Below are 21,490 nucleotides of genomic sequence, written 5' to 3' on the forward strand. Positions count from 1 at the left end.
CCACATCAAAAAATCTTAAAAAAAAAAAAAAAAAGACTCGAATGTGCATTTGCATGTGCAATTATGAAAGTTAGTTCATGTGTCTGGTGTACATGGTCACCTGTGTGCATCCTCTATAAGTGGTTATGCGTTTGTGTACTTTACTGCACAGTACTGTATAGAGTACAGTAGTACAATATTTTCATTTCAAGCCCAGGATGTCTGTAAGCAAGTGAAAAGGAGTGGTGATGTAGCTGGTATTGCTAAGAAGCACCAAGTGAAAACAATGGAACTTTCTGTGCAACACGAAGAGCTTACTAATGAAGGCCTGATGGAATTGGAGGCCCAGAGGAAGGACGAATAGAGACAAGAGGAAGAAGTAGTAACTGAAGAATGGAGGAGGTTCATGATACAGGAAATGGTGAGGGGGTTTCCTTATTTGAGGAGGCACTGTTAGTTTCTGAGGCCCAGGAGCCGAGTGGAGAACAGTGCATAAAGCATGCAGCAGCCATCAGAAAGCAATCCAGTGCTGCCATGGCATCTACAGTGAGAAAAAGAGCTGCTACCCAGGCATCACGGGCCTCCCTGGTGGCTCAGAGGGTAAAGTGTCGGCCTGCAACGTGGGAGACCTGGGTTCCATCCCTGGGTTGGGAAGATCCCCTGGAGAAGGAAACGGCAACCCACTCCAGTATTCTAGTCTGGAGAATCCCATGGAAGGAGCCTGGTGGGCTACTTCACTTTCACTTTCACCCAGTGATCACTGGACCATTTTTTCAAGTGGGTTCAGTTCAGTTCAGTTGCTCAGTCGTGTCCGACTCTTTGTGACCCCATGACCTGCAGCTCCCTAGGCTTCCTTGTCCATCACCAACTCCCGGAGCTTACTCAAACTCATGTCAAGCGGGTAGATAGAGTTGAATCCAGCAAAGAATCAGGACCTGTGCCATCAGTGTCAAGCGTGAGTGATATTGCAGCTTGCCCTCCTCTTTTTGCTGATGATCCTTCAGCTCTACCATCTCCCACCCTCTCTCCCTCCTCCAGTTAGTAACTCTTCTTGCCTGTTCACTCGATGCCAGCCCCTATGCCAGGTGTTGTACTGTACTACTGTACTTTTTAAGGTACTGTACTGTAAGATTAAAAATGTTTTTTTTCTCTTTTTTTTTTATGTATTATTTGTGAAAAGTATTATAAACCTATTTACAGTATAGTACTGTATAGTCAATTATGTTAGTTGGGTATCTAGGCTAACTTTGCTGGACTTATGAACAAATTGGACTTAAGAACGCTCTCTTGGAATGGAACTTGTTCGTTTGTAGGGGACTTACTGTATTGTATTTTCCTATATTGTGAGTTAGAGTATGCCAATACACATAGTAATGTTTAAGATACTCTTATTTGGGGGACTTCCCTGGTGGTCCAGTGGCTAAGACTCCCCACTTCCAATGCAGGGAATGCGGGTTCGATTCTTGGTCAGGGAACTAAGATCCCACTGCTGCAGCCAAAATAAACAGACACAACCGAAAACAAAACAGTAAGATGCTCTTATTCGCATATTTTCAAAAGACTGAGAAAACGTCTATCCCTACTAATAAGAAGTATAATTTACATGTGAGGCAGCTTTAGGGAACTGAACATTCTCCCATCCATTGTGCTCTGAGTATCTGGGAATAAGCTGGCACTGGATTCTGAGCAGGAGAGCAGGGTTCCTTGGAGAAAAAGACCCTTCTCAGTGCCAACCTGACTCAATTTTCAGGATGTTGGTGAAAGCTGATGGTAAAGTAGGAAATTTAGGGAACATGTAATAAAGGCAAGCAATCTAGAGCTCCCAAGAGGCAACTGGGAGACAGGGTTTGGAAGTGAAGGATTGAAGGGAGAAGATTGTTACTGGACCACTTAGTCACCCCTCTCCATCCCCAAATATTTGTTGTGAGCAACTTTTTGGATGGAAAGTTTTCAACAAGTTGAATTTCCTCTGTGTGTGATGGGAGTGAGAAGATCTGTTCCAAAACAGGAAGAAGAAGTAAGAATGTTTCCCACAGAAGAGAGAGAACTTAGACAGTTAGCACTCCCCACAATCTGTCACCTCAAGATTAATATCAAAAGACACAGTTTTGAAAAGTTTACAGGTTAGAATTGGGCTGCAGTCCATCCAAGGGTGGATGGATAAACAAAATGTGGTCGATATACATAATGGCATATTTACTCATCTTTAGAAAGAAGGAAATTCTGACACATGCTACAACATGCATGAACCCAGAGGATACTATGCTAAGAGAAATAAGCCAATCAGAAAAGAAAAAGTACTGTATGATTTCACCTAGGTGAAGCATCTAAAGTAGTCAAAATAAGAGAAACAGAAAGTAGAATGATGGTTGCTAGGGGAAGGGAGGGACAGGGAAAAGGGAGCTGTTGTTTAATGGGTATAAAGTTACAGTTTTGCAAGATGAAGGAGTTCTGGAGATTGGTTGCACAACATGAATGTTAATGCCAGTAAACTGTATACTTAAAATGATTAAATGATCAGTTTTATGTTATACATATTTTACCACACAAAACCCCCCGATTTCATTGAATTTTTAAAAAATGGACTATAGAACCAGAGTGCTTAGGTTTGAATCTTGTGACCTTGGGCAAGTTACTTAAACTCTCTGAGCTTTAATTTCCTCCTCTGTAAATAGTTTTGTTATAAGGTTTTATGGGAATTTGGTGTGGCACATAGAAAATGCTTAGTACATTTTGTCATTCACGTAGTACACTGTTCAGTCACTCAGTCGTGTTTGACTCTGCATGACCCCATGGGCTGCAGCATGCAAGGGTTTGCTGTCCTTCACCATCTCCTGGAGCTTGCCCAAACTCAAGTCCATTGAGTCGGTGATGCCACTCAACCATCTTGTCCTCTGTCGTCCCCTTCTCCTCCTGCCTTCAATCTTGCCCAGCATCAGGGTCTTTTATAATGAGTCAGCTCTTTGCATCAAGTGGCCAAAGTATTGGAGCTTCAGCTTCAGCCGTCAGTCCTTCTAATGAACATTCAGGACTGATTTCCTTTAGGATTGACTGGTTTGATCTCCTCACAGTCCAAGGGACTCTCAAGAGTCTTCTCCAACACCACAGTTCAAAAGCAACAATCCTTTGGCTTTCAGCCTTCTTTATGGTCCAACTCTCATATCCATACATGACTACTGGAAAAATCATAGCTTTGACTATGTGGACCTTTGTTGGCAAAGTAATGTCTCTGTTTTTTAACATGTTGTCTAGGTTTGTCATAGCTTTTCTTCCAAGGAGTGTCTTTTAATTTTGTGGCTGCAGTCACAGAGTTGGACGTGACTTAGTGGCTGAACAATAACAACAAATATGCCCCGTTGTTCAATGCAGTATGTACATGCTTAGTACATGTGAGATATAATTATTATAAAAAGCAACCTGGGGACTTCCTTGGTGGTCCAGTGGTTAAGAGTCTGTGTTTCCACTGCAGTGGGAGGCGTTGGGGGTGGGGGTTCAACCCTTGGTTTGGGGAACTAACATCCTTCATGCCAAGAGGCCAAGAAAACCACCAAAAAAACAACAGAGAAAGCATCACCAAGCCTCTTTTTTCAGTTCACTAATTTGGCAAATGTTGAGCCCGTACTTCCTTCAATGTGTCATTCTATACTCTGGGAAAACTATAGAAAAAACATTCCACCTACATGGTGCTTCATTCTCTAGTGGGTGGTGGATTCAGATAATACATGAGTAGATTATACATTCTGGGAAGAAAAAGAAAACATACTAAGCAAAGAGTCGGACACGACTGAGCGACTGAACTAAACTGAACTGAACTGAAGAGTATAGGAAAGGCTGGGAAGTGCTATGAGCTGACACTTGAGCAGAGACCCAAATGAAGTAAGGGAGCCTGTGGGGTACTCCACTATGTAATGAATATCTCGTATTTTAGCCAACTTGCATCAACATATTATAGATTAAATAGTGTCTAATTTTTAACTTTACAAACATTAGACTCACTAAATTTATTCCAAATGCCAGTATCTAAAACAAATTCAACAGAGAAATAAATCTAAAACCTTTTAAATCTTTCTGTATTTTTTTCCTTGAAAGTACCAGATTTAATAGAAAATATCACACTGTAAAACAAGTCCATTGATTCATTAGGTTAAAACAGAATGACAGGACTTCCCTGGTGGTCCAGTGGTTAAGAATGTCCTCTGCCAACGCAGGGGACATGGGTTCGATTCTTGGTCAAAGAAGATTCCAGATACTGCAGGGCAGCTAAGCCCATGCGCCACAACTACTGAGCCTGTGCTCTAGGGCCTGAGAGCTGCAACTACTGAAGCCTGAATGCCCTAGAGCCTGTGCTCCACAACAGAAGCCACTGCAATTAGAAGCCCCCGCAGTGAGAAGCCCACACAACTGCAACTAGAGAGCAGCCCCCACTTGACTCAACTAGAGAAAGCCCACACACAGCAACGAAGATCCAGTGCAGCCAAAAATAAACAAATCTATAATAATAAACTTTAAAAATGAAAACAAAAACAGAATGATAGCACAATCACGTGTAAAAGCTAAAAATGAAACGCTGGTAACAAACACAGCAGTTAAAGACAGGCCTGAGCCAGGCTCTGAAAGACCTTTCCAGAAATAGAGGCAGGAGCGACTTCAAACACTGGGAGGAGGAGGAGGCAGCATCCAGACCATCAAGACAAAAGAGGGAATGGAAGGCAGAGCGATAGACTCATCCTGTGAACAAGGAGTGAAGGGTAATGGGGCAAAAGTGTACTTCCTGATGTTCTGAGAACATCAGACCACACCACACAGACCCAGGAGGTTAGAAGGGCAGAACATTTTAAGTGGAGAGAGGATATTAGACAACTGTAGAAGCACTTGATATATTTCTTGGCAGTCAACTCTTAGGGACACAGAAAACATGTCTCTCTGGTATTGTTTCTAAATTCATAATTGAGCTATTTCCCCTGACCCCATAACCCTGGCTCAACGTAACACTGAATCTTGGTTGTGTCTGTTGCCCCCATGAACTTCCTACCTACGAATGAGTGTATATTAAGAGAGGCACCATAGTGAGACCTTGGAACAAAACACAGGATCTCTGCCTTTCTCCTGGTGCTGGAGCGTCCCCGAGGGATAGGAGTCTGATGAGGCTGGGCCCGTTGAGGAACTGAGTTCATAGGCAAAAGCCTTCTCTGTAGCCCCACCCACCTGAATCCTCTCTCAAGGAGGCCTTTGAGTTCATTGAAAGGCCAACTGAGAGAGCAGAAAAAAAAAGCTGGCAAAGTTTTCTTAGCTGGGGAAAAACAGCGAGGGAGAGTTTTCTTCCCATGGCACATGTTACCGACTAAAGGAACAGCTGCCTTACACTGATTTTAGACATTGAGTTTGTTCCTTAATCCGGAACAATGATTCTAAAACAAGGGGCAGGCCTACCCAAGACAGGCTTTTAAGACTTTCCAAAGAGGTTTTGTCCAATACACACATAAGCCCCAAACTCCCTCTCAATTGAGAATCAGTGCATGTAATGATAGACATTCCTGACAGGAGTATATTGTACACATGAACAGTGTTAGAGGCACAATAACAAGTTTAAAACCCCGAATCCGTGGGGCAAACATCAAAATTATGTAGTGATTTTTTTCTGATTAAATTATAAATTAGCTGAATTCCATGACTAGACTCCACACTGCACCACCAAGAACAAGTTCACCCATTTAGCTAGTAACCATACTAGATTAAAGAAAAACAATTCTGTCCTCCTAAAGACAATCTTCAGAGAGACCCACCTGTCCCAGTGAGGTCCTTGAGACTACAAGTAGCATCAGCTAATCAGTGTATGGCTTCTAAAAAGGCTGGCTTTTCTCTGTTTGTTTCTCTTTGATATTGCACAGGGGGTCCACCAACTTGTTATGAACAAGCTTTAAATCTCTGAAATACTTGATGATTTTCACTTTCAACTCCAGGGTGGCATCCTCATCATGTGGGGATAAGCACCATGTGGGGATAAGCACCATGTGGGGATAAGCACCATGTGGGGATGCTGTGGGAAGACAAACATGGTCCACATATGGTTCACTCCCTCCTCGATGGCCTTGTGCAGAGCAAACGCCTTGTGAACCCTGTGATGAGGATCATCACCTCTCTAGCACCATGACAGTCAGTGCCCATGCCCACTGTCAGGGCCATGGTGGGCACCTTGGTGAGATTACCACTGAAGAACCTAGCACTGGCCAGGATGGTGTCCATGGCCAGCATCTTCACATGGGTCCTGGACAACAGACTGGAGCCTGACTTGTAAAAGGCAATGTGTTCATCAAGGCCCATGCCTCCAACAAACAGCTCAATCCCTACCTGCAGCCTTGATTGTCTCTTCAAAGGCATCACACTCAGCCTGTAGGCCAACTGCATTCCCATCCAGAATTTGGGTGTTTTCTGGGCAGATGTCAATGTGTTTGAGGAAGGTGTCCCACATGAAGGAGGTAACTCTCTCAGTGGTCTCAAGGAAGGCCCACATACTCATCCATGTTGACAGTCTTCCATATTGGAAGGACAGGTCTTCATTCTTATAGTACTCAATCAGCTTCTTGTAGCAGCCAAGTGGGGCTGCTCCCAGAGGGGAACCCCAGAGTGAAGTACTTGTCTGGTCTTGCACTAAACTGGGTGATGCAAATTCCTGATATATTTGGCTGAGTACTCACTGGCCTGGGAATAGTGGTCCAGAATGTTGTACTTCATCTTGTCGAGGACACTTCCTGCAGTGGCTGCAGTGACTGTGCTAATCTTTCCTTGTTTGACGATAACATAAATAATTCACTGGCTGCCTGCCCTGGAGCTCACACACCACAAGTACAGAATCCGTGTGTCACAGTGAACACATCCTGCATGACACAATGAAAATCCTATGGCCGCTACTAAGACTCAATGCAGTCAAACAAATAAATACTAAAAAAAAAAATAATAATAATAATCCTTTGGAAGACAAGCATTAATACTGTCAGAGAGGTAAAATTTAGACATTGCAAAAAGGATATAGTCTTCCCTCATAGCTCAATACGTAAAGAATCTGCCTGCAATGCAGGAGACACAGGTTTGATTCTTGGGTTGGGAAGATCCCCTGGAGAAGGAAATGGCAACCCACTCCAGTATTCTTGCTTGGAGAATCCCATGGACTGAGGAGACTAGCAGGTTACAATCCACGGGGTTGGAAGAGTTGGACACGATTTAGCAACTAAACAACCACCACCAAAAAGGATATATGAAGTTAACATATATGATCCATTTTTATTAATACTTTAAAAATACATAATTCACTGAAAAAAAGTCTAGGAAGATTCACATCAAGAGGTCACTGCAGCACAGTCATTATGGAAAACAATATGGAGGTTCCTTAAAAAATTAAAAATAGAGTTGCCATGTGATCCAGCAATCCCACTCCTGGGCGTATATCTGGAAAAGATGAAAACTGTAATTCAAAAGGAGCAAATACTGTTGCAAAAGTCCAAAAGACTTGCTTGATGCAGAGTTGCCACAAACTTTCAATTTGTTTAAAAAAAAAAAAGCAATTATCTGTAAAGAGCAATAAAGCAAAGCACAGTAAGATAAAGATTGTGGTGGTAGTTTTACAATATACATAATTACTAAAATTCATCAAACTATACACTTAAGATGGGTATATTTTATTCTATGTAAATTAAACCTCAATGAAGCTAGGAAAAATTCATCATAGTATAAACAAGATTTACACAATTTCCTCAAGTGAAAAAAAAATAAATGTTTTTTAAATTTGAAAAGGTAACCTCTGGTTGGTGGGGATATAGTTTTTATTTTTTTGCTTATATATAATCTAAATTTTCTAAAATCAATGTTATTTTCCATAATTAATTATTTCCTGACTTGATGGTGACCTAACTGAGATGAGTAAGCAGTTAAGTTCCACTTGGTTTGGTGAGACAGTGCCAGGGCAGATGTTTGAACCCAGATCTCTGTATTCCTGATCATTAGATAGGTACCTTCTGAAGTTCCTGGGTAAGAATAATAGCCTGGGATGCTTAACAAAGCTGTTTGTGTACTACACTTTAAATCTGCATAGTTAATAAACCCGCAAAGGTGATTCATGGGAAAATTTGATGGAACCACTGACACAGGTAGAATCTGAAACCTCAGGAGCATTTTCTTCAACATATTAAGGATCTATCATCAACACCAAATAATCCCATGTGTGTATTAGTTATCCCACCTGGAATCTATTACCATGAATCCTTCTTGGAAAGTCATCTTCTTTATGAAGCCATCACTGACTAGGTCTCCATACCTGCTCAGTTGGGTAACCCTTGGTTGTTTCCTTTCTATCTCCACTACTATGACATTAAAACACAGAGCTCTTCTTGCCCAGGTAAAAGTTCACTTAATTCAGGGATTGGCACAACTGATACTAGGGCTGGATAATTCTTTGTTGTGAGCCTGCCCAGTACAGTGTAGGATGTTGAGCAGCATCTCTGGCTTCTGTCTGCTAGTTACCTACTGGGCACCACCTCTCATGCCCAGTTGTGACAACCCAAAATGCAAACATGTCATTGCCAATGTCCCTGAAGGTGGTAAAATTAAACCAAGTTAAAAATGACTAACTTGTCTCTCATCAGGCTAAACATCCTCTAATCACTCCTCCACATAGCTTCCAGATTTCTAAAACTTGCTATTCAAAGCACAGTCGTTGGCCTAGCAGCACTGGTGTTAAGTAAGAGCTTGTTAGAAAAGCAAAATCTCAGACCTAACACCAGACTGCATTTTTAACAAGATTAACAATCCTGGTGATTCCTACGCTCTTAAAATTTGAGAAACACTGCCAGAAACGTCTCTGACTTGCTTGAGGTTAAATATCACTTGAAACAGAGATCAACAAAATTCCTAAATTCTTCTCCTGAAGATTTCATTCCTTTGGTCAAGGGCGGGGCCTAGGAGTCAAGTGTCTCAGGTAATCCTTATCTTTGGGCAATTTAGGGAACTGCTGCTCTAAAATAAACATCAGATTTTGTCATTATCCACATAAAATAAAAAAACCACTTTGGGACTTTCCGGGTGGTCCAGAGGCTAAGATTCCGTGCTCCCAAAGCAGGGGGCCCACGTTCAATCCCTAGTCAGGGATATAGATCCTACATGCCGCACCTAAGAGTTCTCATGCTGAGTCCCACATATCACAACAAAGAAGGAAGAGCCCATGAGCCGCAACTAAGACTACCCACCCACCCCAGACCCACCCCCGCCTTGTGTGCAAGCTCAGTCATCTCTGACTCTTTGCAACACCATGGACTGTAGCTCACCAGGCTCCTCTGTCCATGGAATTTTCCTGGCAAGGATACTGGAGCAGGTTGCCATTTCCTTCTCCAGAGGATCTTCCCAACCCAGGGACTGAACCTGCATCTCCTGCACTGGCAGGTGGATTCTTTTCCACTGCACTTGGGAAGCCCTGCAACCAAGACCCAGCACAGTCTAAATTAAATAAATATTAGAAAGAAAACACTTTAGTGGCACCCCCCCTGACCTATACACCAGTGGTTCTCACCTTAGGTACTCACCTGTTGTTGTTCAGTTGCTAAGTCATGTCCGACTCTTTGCAACCCCATGGATTGCAGTATGCAGGCTTCCCTGTCCTTCACCATCTCCTGGGGCTTGCTCAAACTCATGTCCATTGAGTCGGTGATGCCATCCAACCAACTAATCCTCTGTCACCCCCTTCTCCTCTTGCCCTCAATCTTTCCCAGCATTATGATATTTTCCACTGAGTTGGCTCTTCGCATCAGGTGGCCAGCGTATTGGAACTTCAGCTTCAGTATCAATCCTTCCAATGAATATTCAGGATTAATTTCCTTTAGGATTGACTGGTTTGATTTCCTTGTAGTCCAAGGGACTCTCAAGAGTCTTCTCCAGCACCACAGTTCGAAAGGATCAATTCTTTGGTGCTCAGCCTTCTTTATGGTCCAACTCTCACATCTGTATATGACTACTGGAAAATCCATAGCTTTGACTATATAGACCTTTGTGGGCAAAGGTCTCCTTTTCAATATGCTGTCTAGGTTTGTCATAGTTTTTCTTCCAAGGTGCAAGCGTCTCATGGCTGCAGTCACCGATGGCAGTGATTTTGGACTCACCTAGGGAGTATTTAAAAATCTTAAAGCTAGGTTGTTCCCCAAGCCAATTAAATCAGAAACCTCTGGGGGGAGAAGCCCATGCACTGATGTGTTTTTTAAAACTCCCCAGCTGCAGCCAATGTTGAAAACCATTGGAAATTACCAAGCCTGAGCTCCCTAACCTGGCTTAGAGCCCGACTAAGAAAGGGCCCTTTCTAGCTCTTGGCACTCACTTTTGAGTATGTACACTTCCTTTCAACCTCGCTGAAGTATCTGCAATTCCTAACCCTACAGTACTTTCATACCTCTGGGACTTACTACTGGTTGTGCTCTGTCTTCTACTGCCCTGGCAGTAGTCATCCCTAAGGACTAAATTACTATTTGGTCCCCACTTTAGAGTGATTTTGTTCTTCCCTGTAGCTCAAATGGTAAAGAATCTGCCTGCAATGCAGGAGACCCAGGTTTGATCCTTGGATTGGGAAGATCCTCTGGGGAAGGGAATGGCAATCCACTCCAGTATTCTTGCCTGGAGAATCCCATGGACAGAGGAGCCTAGCGGGCTACAGTCCATGGGATCTCAAAGAGTCGGACACTGAGCAACTAACACTACTACTTAGAGTGATTTTAGATTCCCTAACACACCTGTTTAGACAGAGTGAATCATCTACTCTGTGCTAACACCATTCCTCTCTGTGTAGTACTGTACTACTATACTTACACCATTATATTAATAGACTACAAATATACCTTGAGGACAGGAACTATGCCTGGATCACTTTTATATCCCTCAGTTCACTTCAGTTCAGTCACGTCCAACTCTTTGCGACCCCATGAATCGCAGCACACCAGGCCTCCCTGTCCATCACCAACTCCCGGAGTTGACTGAAACTCATGTCCATTGAGTTGGTGATGCCATCCAGCCATCTCATCCTCTGTCCATCCCCTTCTCTTCTTGCCCTCAATCCCTCCCAGCATCAGTCTTTTCCAGTGAGTCAACTCTTCGCATGAGGTGGCCAAAGTATTGGAGTTTCAGCTTCAGCATCAGTCCTTCCAATGAACACCCAGGACTGATCTCCTTTACAATGGACTGGTTGGATCTCCTTGCAGTCCAAGGGACTCTCAAGAGTCTTCTACAACATATTAGGTTTGTTGACTTAGTGAAAGTAGTGTAAGTAACAAAATAAAAACAAGCTGGAATATTACCATCTTTAAAAAACTTTTTTAAGTTAAACAACCTAACCACATAATTAGAGGGACCTCCCTGGTGGTCCAGTGGTTAAGAATCCATTTTCCAATGACACAGGGGTTGCAAAGAGTTGGATGGACACGACTGAGCAACTCAGCACACATGCACACATGCTGCAGGGCAACTAAGCCTCCGCTCGCCACAAGGAAGACTAGTACAGCCAACATTTTTTAAAAGTTAATTAAAAATATCTTGGGACTTCCCTGATGGTCCAGTGGTTAAGAGTCTGCCTTGCAATGCAGAGGACTTGGGTTCAATCCCTAGTCAGGGAACTAAGATCCCATATACTGGGAAGTACCTACTGAGCTCAAGTGCCCCAACTGGAGAGTCTGTGCATCTAAACCAAAGATCCTGCATGACCCAGTGAAGATCCTGCCATCAAAACTAAGACCCAATGTGGCTAAATAAATTAATTTTAAAAATTAATTTAAAATATCTTAAATAGCGAAGAACTTTGAAGTTTTGAGTCTCAAATGGATAAATATACCTGAAAGCACTCTGAAGAGGGGAGACTTTTCCTTAATTCGTATGGTAAGTTCGTCCATTTCAAGGTCCTGACATAATTCTGCTTCTTATAGGTGATAGAATTCCAGTTGAGCTATTTCAAATCCTGAAAGATGATGCTGTGAAAGTGCTGCACTCAGTATGCCAGCAAATTTGGAAAACTAAGGACTGGAAAAGGTCAGTTTTCATTCCAATCCCAAAGAAAGGCAATGCCAAAGAATGCTCAAACTACCACACAATTGCACTCATCTCACACGCTAGTAAAGTAATGCTCAAAATTCTCCAAGCCAGGCTTCAGCAATACGTGAACCATGAACTTCCTGATGTGCAAGCTGGTTTTAGAAAAGGCAGAGGAACCAGAGATCAAACTGCCAACATCCGCTGGACCATCAAAAAAGCAAGAGAGCTCCAGAAAAACATCTATTTCTGCTTTATTGCCTATGCCAAAGCCTTTGAGTGTGTGCATCACAATAAACTGTGGAAAATTCTCAAAGAGATGGGAATACCAGACCACCTGACCTGCCTCTTGAGAAACCTGTATGCAGGTCAGGAAGCAACAGTTAGAACTGGACATGGAACAACAGACTGGTTCCAAATAGGAAAAGGAGTACGTCAAGGCTGTCTATTGTCACCCTGCTTATGTAACTTATATGCAGAGTATATCTTGAGAAACGCTGGACTGGAAGAAACACAAGCTGGAATCAAGATTGCCGGGACAAATATTAGTAACCTCAGATATGCAGATGACACCACCCTTATGGCAGAAAGTGAAGAGGAGCTAAAAAGCCTCTTGATGAAAGTGAAAGAGGAGAGTGAAAAAACTGGCTTAAAGCTCAACATTCAGAAAACTCAGATCATGGCATCTGGTCCCATCACTTCATGGGAAACAGATGGGGAAACAGTGGAAACAGTGTCAGACTTTATTTTGGGGGGCTCCAAAATCACTGCAGATGGTGACTGCAGCCATGAAATTAAAAGACACTTACTCCTTGGAAGAAGAGATATGACCAACCTAGATAGCATATTCAAAAGCAGAGACATTACTTTGATGACTAAGGTCCGTCTAAAGGCTATGGTTTTTTCCTGTGGTCATGTATGGATGTGAGAGTTGGACTGTGAAGAAGGCTGAGCACCGAAGAATTGATGCTTTTGAACTGTGTTGTTGGAGAAGACTCTTGAGAGTCCCTTGGACTGCAAGGAGATCCAACCAGTCCATTCTGAAGGAGATCAGCCCTGGGATTTCTTTGGAAGGAATGATGCTAAAGCTGAAACTCCAGTACTTTTGGCCACCTCATGCGAAGAGTTGACTCACTGGAAAACACTCTGGTGCTGGGAGGGATTGGGGGCAGGAGGAGAAGGGGACGACAGAGGATGAGATGGCTGGATGGCATCACGGACTCGATGGACATGAGTCTGAGTGAACTCTGGGAGTTGGTGATGGACAGGGAGGCCTGGCATGCTGCGATTCATGGGGTCGCAAAGAGCTGGACATGACTGAGCGACTGAACTGAACTGAAGGCGTTTTTCAATTGAGGTGAAATTCTCCCAACATAAAAATAACTATTTTAAAGTGTAAAATTCATTGTCATTTAATAAGTTTACAATGGTATGCAATCACCACCTATATCAAGTTATAAAATTATTTCCATCACATCAGAAGAAAACCCTGTACTTGTCAATCAGTCAATTCACCTCCATTCTCTTCCTGGCTCCTGGAAAGCACTGAGAATATTAACTTTTAATGTTAATTAGTTACACTAAGTTACACTAAGTTTTAATTTTAATGTTACATTTAATTACACTAAGACATTTAAAAGATATAAACCAGATATTTAGAGACACAGATTATAGACGACTGCACAATTGCATCCAGTCACATAGAAAAGAGTACAAGTATAGGTTTTATTCAGTAATCTCACAAAAACACCAATATTTTATTAACCATTTTATGTACATGAATATACAGTCTAGAAAACTGACAAAAACACATCCAGATTTTCTTATATAGACAATTTACAAATGCTCCTTTATATTTTGCACATTAATAATGATACAATAGTTATAGCTACATAAAAATATACACAAGGATTCAAGACAGACTTGATGCTATTTGGCTTGTAACATGTGTAGATACTACACAAAAAAATGATGTAATTTTAAGAAAAGTAAAATGTAACCAGACTTACTTTTCTTCTTAAAATTTAAAAATAAAATTCCTAATAATCATAATTATTGATAATAGTTAATAGCCAAAATTTAGACTAATTCAAATTAGCCAGGGTTACTAGTTAAATGGGCCTCCCTGGTGGCTCAGACAGTAAAGAATCCACTTGCAGTGCAGGAGACCTGGGTTCAATCCCTGGGTTGGGAAGATCCCCTGGAGAAGGGAATGGCTACCCACTCCAGTATTCTTGCCTGCAGAATTCCATGGACAGAGGAGCCTGGTAGGCTACAGTCCATGGGATGGCAAAGAGTCGAACATGACTGAGCCAGTTTCACTTTTCACTAGTTAAATATTTAGCATTAAAAAAAATAAGGTTTGCAGTTTTAAAAAGCATACGTTTGATAAAATTTTCTCAAAATTAATTAAGAATGGCTTATTCACCTCCTTCCAGATTCTGGAAACACACTAGAAAAGTGAATATTGAACAGCTGATTCTTTGTAAAGTGGCACCCCTAGCCCTAGAAAACACCCATAAGGGGACAATAATCAAACCCTAATGGGAAACTCATAATGCACTGATGATACAGAGAGCAAAGAGCAGGAGGTGATAAGCAGCTGTGTCACGGATGGAATAGTATAATTATAAGGCATGAGGTGATATTAACATGGTTTTGAGAAATCAGGTTTCAACTATTCTTAAGGAATCAATTAGATGTTGAGAATGATCAATCTTATAATGATCTCAAAAAAAGTATCTTACATACTATCATGGCTGCTTTCTCACTAATAGGAAATTTAGTCTCTAACAACTCTTTTCTGTATTTTACTCTACTGGCCTGAGAAGCAGTTTCCTATTTTGAGAGCTATATGATATAATCATATATAATTAAGTTAATGGTTTGGAAAACAAAGTGATAACAGTTTTAAAAAGGAGCAAGTAGCTCTTTTATTAGGTTGTGACACCAGGCTAAGAGGGCTTAAGGTTGGAAAGCAAGGAGTGGGGTAGTGCGGGGTTTAAGCACAAACATGCTTCTGCTCAAGGAGAGGAAGGGCATGAGAAGCCTCTGGACAACCCACAGTGGCACCTGGATGTGGAGTTAGCACACTGGGTCAGAGACAGGCTCATACACCATCCTCTGGCCTAGATGCCATGGAACCCAACCTCTACTCAATATTAAATTGGGAGCACAAACATCTCAAAGCATACCTACCAAAAAGATTATTCACCCTCTTATGACAAAGCCCAGAAGGAGAGGACATTTGATTATTTTAAAAAGTGACCTTAAAAATTATAAGGTTTCTCCTTACTTTGTCTGAAAAACTCAGAGAACAAATATTTTAACAACTCTATGACTATTAATATGCTTAAAAGGCACTTAAAACCATTCCTTTTTAAGTGCACTTAAAAATATTCCGTTTTAAGTGCACTTAAAAACATTCCTTTACAATCCAACTCAAAATACATCTGTCAACTACATTTTGGATAAAAGTTAAAAAAAAATCCACTTAACTTTGGTGTAACTTTTCTTGTAACTCAGTGATGTTTACTACCTTCAGGGTTGATTGTTTTGAAAGACAGAGGACCAACTTCCTGCAACACAACCTGAAAAGTGCTTTTATCACAGAAATGAGACGGGCACTAGTGGTTTGCTCTTTCACTGACAACATCCTGTAGTCGTTTAAGTAAAACATCATCATTTTCTTGACAGAGGCGTTTGGCAGGTGATTCTGCATCACCATCAATGGTTATTGCTCGCTTCTTGGCTCTCTGCTCACCTTGCCTTATCATGTTGTTGATATCTTTCAAACTCTGTGCAAAAATAGAGGATATGTGTGAGTAAAAGGGGAAAGGAGGGAAATAGCAGCAAAGAACTAAGCTAACTGCTTTTTCCTACCCTTTATCCTCTATCTAAAGCTAAACACTGAGGAAGAGATTATTTTTTTGAATCTAGTTGAACTTAATAAGGGTGATTAGAATTAACCTGTTCAGGTGATTATAAAAATTGGATTTACATTATAGCAATAGTTTTAAAAATGTGGACATCAGACCACAAGCAGCAGAGCATTTAGGAGCTTATTAGGAATGCAAATTCTTAAGTCTCACCCTACACTGACTGAATCAGACATTCTAGGTATTGGAACCAGCGATCTCTAGTTTATCAAGACCTCCAGGTGATTCTGATAAACCAAACAAACTTCCATCAAGTTTGAGGTCTTTTTTCTGAAGCACTGCTTTTCAAACTTTACTGTGCTTACTAATCATCTGGGGAATGATAATACACAGATTCAGATTCAGTAGAGTTGGTGTGAGGCCTGAAATTCTGCATTTCTAACATGCTCCTAGGTGATGCTGATGTTGCTGGTCTTACTGCAAAACAGCTTTTGAGAAGTTGTTCCTGAACACTGTGCATCAGCGCTGTCTAGGGAATCTGCCTGCTAGAGCTTTGTGATTCAATAAGTCTATGGGACAAGAATCTGTGTTCAACAAGCTCCCTAGATTCTGACCTATGATTCTGAAATTACTGCCTTAGAATTCAATTAGACCCATTTCTGATTTTATCCAAGAATTTCTTCTAGAAGTCCTTATATGAAATCAGCTTCTATGAAGGGGAAATGCAAGTCTGTGAGGTATATCTCAGTAAACTTTATTTGCTAAGTATGGCAGGAATGTAACCAATGCTGTGGATCTAAATGAGTTAAGAAACTAATGAGTTCAGGAGCTGCCACGTATTTGGACTGAGTTACAACCTATCCCACTACTCCTAGTTGGTAGTCATTCTGGCTTTTGGAGATACAATGAACACATCTACTTGATAGTCCTTGAATACCTAAAAAAAGCAATCATATCCCCATTGGATCATCATCATTAATGGGACTAAAGATGGAGGTGACCACAGAGCTGTCTAAGTCAGAAGAGGCCTCTGCTTTCAGGCTTTTCCCTATCCCAGGCGCCATCCACCAAATGAACTTTCCCTTCCAAGGTCTTTCTTTACAGAGTGTCCCCATATCTGACCACGTGCAGGTGCTGCCTTACTGGTCCTTCTCACTCAAGATGGTGCCTGAGCAGGGAAACACTGTGCTCTTCGTGCAAACTCCCCCAATACCATGTCAGTCATAACAGATTAAACTCCCTCAACTGGATCCACTGCTCTTGATCACAGGAAACTTGCAACAGTAAGAGTTCGTATTTATTTGTAGTAACTTTTCAAAAAAAATGGGGTATGATTGAAGATTACTAACTGGAAATCTGAAATCCAATTTTTAACATGGATATTGCCGTTTTAGAGTAAAGTTTGGGAGCACGTTACCTTCGAAGGGCTGCCGTTGAATTTATACAGCAGAGCACTCCTTGGTGTAAGGCCCGACCCATTCTTGTGTGGGGACACATAAATGGAGTGCTGCTGGGAAATGCGGCGTGGGGAGCCTGGCTGTTGCTTAATATGTGGAAAAGGGGAGAGTGGCGGAGCTTCCATCTGAAATAACATAAAAGTAAAGCTTTTATAGGGCTTCCCTCATAGCTCAGTTGGTAAAGAATCTGTCTACAATCCAGGAGACCGGGTTCCATCCCTGAGTCAGGAAGATACCCTGGAGAAGGAAATGGCAACCCACTCCAGTATTCTTGCCTGGAGAATCCCATGGGCAGAGGAGCCTGGCAGTCTACAGTCCACAGGGTCACAAGAGTCAGACACGACTTAATGAATAAACCACCACCAAAGCTTATATCAGATGAAAGTTTTTCTTTCTTTTTTTGAATTCCACCATATTTTTTATTCTACACTCCCCTTCTCCCCGTAAGGGTGAAGTATCAACATGGAACTTTTTTTCCCTGTACCATGTTTTTATTCTTATTGGTATCTCCTAATTAGAAGTCTAATACTTTGGCTACCTCATGTGAAGAGTTGACTCATTGCAAAAGACCCTGATGCTGGGAGGGATTGGGGGCAGGAGGAGAAGGGGACGACAGAGGATGAGATGGCTGGATGGCATCACCGACTTGATGGACATAAGTTTGGGTAAACTCCGGGAGTTGGTGATGGACAGGGAGGGAGGCCTGGCGTGCTGCGATTCATGGGGTCGCAAAGAGTTGGACACGACTGAGCGAATGAAGTGAACTGAACTGAACTATACCATAAGAACTTATTATGGCTGTAAAAAAATTTAAAAATGATTCATTAACCGTTGTTTTTCAACAATTACTAATGGATAAATTCAAATTTATTTTTCTGGATCTTTCAGGAAATCCTGAAGGATTCTGTGTAAGACACCAGAAGCAGTAAGCCAACAGCTTAGGAACTTCATGTCCATGCTCAGAAAGTGAGGCAAAGAATAACTTATATCCTAACACTTGCAATAAGGATCTCTCTCCACACACACACTGTTGTTGTTTAGGTGATAAGTTGTGTCCGACTCTGTGTGACCCCATGGACTGCAGTGTCAGGCTTCCTGTCCTTCACTATCTCATGGTGTTTGCTCAAATTCATGTCCATGGAGTCAGTGATGCTAGCTAACCATCTCATCCTGTCTTCCCCTTTCCCTCTTGCCCTCAATCTTTTGCAGCATCAGGGTCTTTTCCAATAAGTTGGCTCCTCACATCAGGTGGCCAATGTTATCAGAGCTTCAGCTTCAGCATCAGTCCTTCCAATGAATATTCAGGGCTGGTTTCCTTTAGGGTTGACTGGTTTGATCTCCGTGCACCTTTGATCACCAAAGGTGTCTCAAGAGTCTTAAGAGTCCACACATATATACCCACAACCAGATTAGTAGTGCAGATAATAAGAGAGGCAGAGTATTCTGTGGGCCAGCAAGAAGAGTCCAACAAGGAACAAATCTCTTAATAGAATGGTTAAGACTTTCTGCCCGGTGCTTTAGTCACTATGTCTAACTCTTTCAACCCCAAGTACTATAGCCCCCAGGCTCCTCTGTCCATTGGATTTCCCAGGCAAGAATACTGGAGTGGCTTGCCATTTCCTTCTCCAGGGGATCTTTCCAGCCCAAGGACCAAATTCCCATCTCCTGCATTGCAGGGAGATTCTTTTACTGACTGAGTTACTAGTATAAAGTGTAAGACTTTATACCGAAATGCAAAGGACTCAGAGATAAAGTGAGAAGGAACTGCACTTTTAATAATCTATACAATGTTCTATTCCAAGCATAAATGGGGATGACTCCTTAATTAGTATTTCATTCATCATCTTCACTTGAAGCGAGGAAAACTAGTTTTCTTTTTTTCCCAATTAGCTGATGTTAGAGATATTCACAGTATAGCACATGGTGGGGGGATGTGTGGAACTGAGGGAGAAGAATAAGTAGTCATGGCCTCTGAGGACAGTCAGCTCATATTCATTGAAAGGGACAAGGAGAGAAATGTAGAGACACAGACACATATATAGCTACCGCCTGAATGCAGCTTCTACTTGGTTCCTCTTTCTTTTAACTGAAGTCTGCTCTTCTGGGAACCAACGTCAGCTTATACACTGATAATACTTATAAAGGCCTGCTGGTAGTGTCAAATCTATATATGGCATAAAAATTTCTTAGTGTTGTTTCTATTATTGATTCAAGCCTATTTATTTCCTTTTCTCTTTATCGTGATAAAAACATTTCTCTCAGAAATATAATAATAGAAATCAAAAACAAGGGAAAAAAGAACCAGAACTGTTTTCATTTTTCCATGTTCCCATTGACTCTTTGCCCATATGCATCCATAATTTCTAGCAACGTATGATCACAGTATGGATGAAATTTCCATAATTTTCTCTAGTCTGTTTTATCACAGCCTTAATCACTCTAATTAATCACTAGCATGTTTTCTCCTGTAAAATGTATCAGTAAGGCTTTAACTTGGAAATACTTATCTACCAAAATAATCTCATAGTAAACCAATTATGAGAACAGATATTAATAAAGTAGTAAAATAAAAAACGTACCACATGGTCCTGATTTGACAAGTCGTATTTCAATGCAAATGACTTCACTCGTCCTACATATATTGTATTGTAAAATTTGATAAGATCACCTCTTTCCTCTTTCACTGGTCCACTGGAGCAGTCAGGTGTTTTTGTAGCATCTTCCAAGTCTGTTAAAAGAATTCAGTGTTGTGATAGGTTTACCTTAATCTATAATTTGGGGATCTGAAACACAACTCTCTCTACAATATAAAAGCGAAAAAAATCAAATAAACCTAAATATTTATGTAAGACATGACTATTTTTAGAAAAGTTCAGAAATCTACCTATATTATGGATAAATTAAATTGGAAACTTGAGAAACACAAACATGTTAACTTAAGTTGGTACTCTATTCTCTAGTTATCACTTCAGCAAGAATGTTTTCACAAGCACACCTTTGAACCCACTGTCACTGGTGACTCTCAGAGGGGCACCAGCCCTGGGTTGAAATTTACCTCAAATGAGCTTCAGAATATGGGTAACGGTGGCAAATCCTGAGCTTCAGATAACAAAAGGGACTGCAGATATTCTTACTGGCTGTTTGGAAAAGGTGGAAAGACTCTAAAAGGTAAAGTGTATCCTCAAAGGTTAAGGAAGAAGCACAGTGAATTGCTTATGTTTACTTTTCTGCAAATACATGGCAGGTGACAAGTGTTCAAAAAGCCTTATTTTTTCATGCACAACAGGAACTTCATGCTGTCTATAGGTATCATCTTCAGCTATAAAATTATAGCTTGCCCCAGGGTGCTTTCATTATTTTTTAGTGTAACTCTAGGGTAGCTTGTGACACCAGGCAGAACTTTATCCTATTCTTTTTTCTGGGGGAAGAGAATTACAAAACATCTTCTACTTGTACTGACAAGAACCACCTAGCTCTGGGTTGAAGTTTACCTAAACTGAGCTTCTTGTACACAGCTAAGAAAACTACTGGCAATTAAAAAGAATTCAGCATGTGAAAAAAACGTCTCATTCTCAATACATTGGCCTGCAAACATTGAGAATATGAGTAGAAGCATGTTTCCACTTTGGTTTTCCCTGTAGCTCAAACAGTAAAGAAAGAGCCTGCAATGCAGGAGACCCAGGTTCAATCTCTGGGTCGAGAATATCCTCTCGTCCAGTATTCTTGCCTGGAGAATCCCATGGACAGAGGAGCCTGGCAGGGTAGAGTCCATGGGATCACAAAGAGTTGGACACAACTGAGCAACTAACACTACTACTACTACTATGCTTCTACCTTAGGAAAATAAGAAAACCCTGACATGGTCCAAGGGTCAGGCAGCCCACAGGGAATCTCTCTGGGGAATCTCGGTCCCCATTTGGATGTCTTTTTTACTCCTATTATTTTTGAAGGATCTTAGTAAGGCAGAAAAAGCTATGTGATCAGTAAGGTGAAAAAATGCTGCATATTATAGCCTTCTCTTAGGAATTCAGAACACGTTACTATAATAAAGGCTTACAGAAGTTTTGCAATTAGAAAAAAAAAATGTTCACTTTAATTTCATACTTCTCAAACTTTCTATGCACAATC

At 41.3% G+C, this 21,490-nt stretch overlaps 1 protein-coding gene and 1 pseudogene across 1 annotated transcript in view; both read right to left on the reverse strand.

The window, feature by feature from the left end:
• Positions 1–5,819: 5,819 nt before the first annotated feature.
• Positions 5,820–6,711, reverse strand: LOC128058089 (glucosamine-6-phosphate isomerase 1-like; annotated as a pseudogene).
• Positions 6,712–15,653: 8,942 nt separating this feature from the next.
• The window catches only part of RBL1 (RB transcriptional corepressor like 1), a 59,165-nt gene continuing 53,328 nt past the window's right edge, over positions 15,654–21,490 (reverse strand). Inside the window, exons 20-22 of the mRNA XM_052650509.1 lie at positions 19,942–20,090; positions 17,323–17,487; positions 15,654–15,824 (exon numbers count right to left, since the gene is read on the reverse strand). Coding sequence (XP_052506469.1) covers positions 15,654–15,824; positions 17,323–17,487; positions 19,942–20,090 — 485 coding nt within the window. The remainder of the gene's footprint in view (positions 15,825–17,322; positions 17,488–19,941; positions 20,091–21,490) is intronic.

Source organism: Budorcas taxicolor, chromosome 13, assembly GCF_023091745.1.
Source record: "Budorcas taxicolor isolate Tak-1 chromosome 13, Takin1.1, whole genome shotgun sequence".
Classification (NCBI taxonomy): Eukaryota; Metazoa; Chordata; class Mammalia; order Artiodactyla; family Bovidae; genus Budorcas; species Budorcas taxicolor.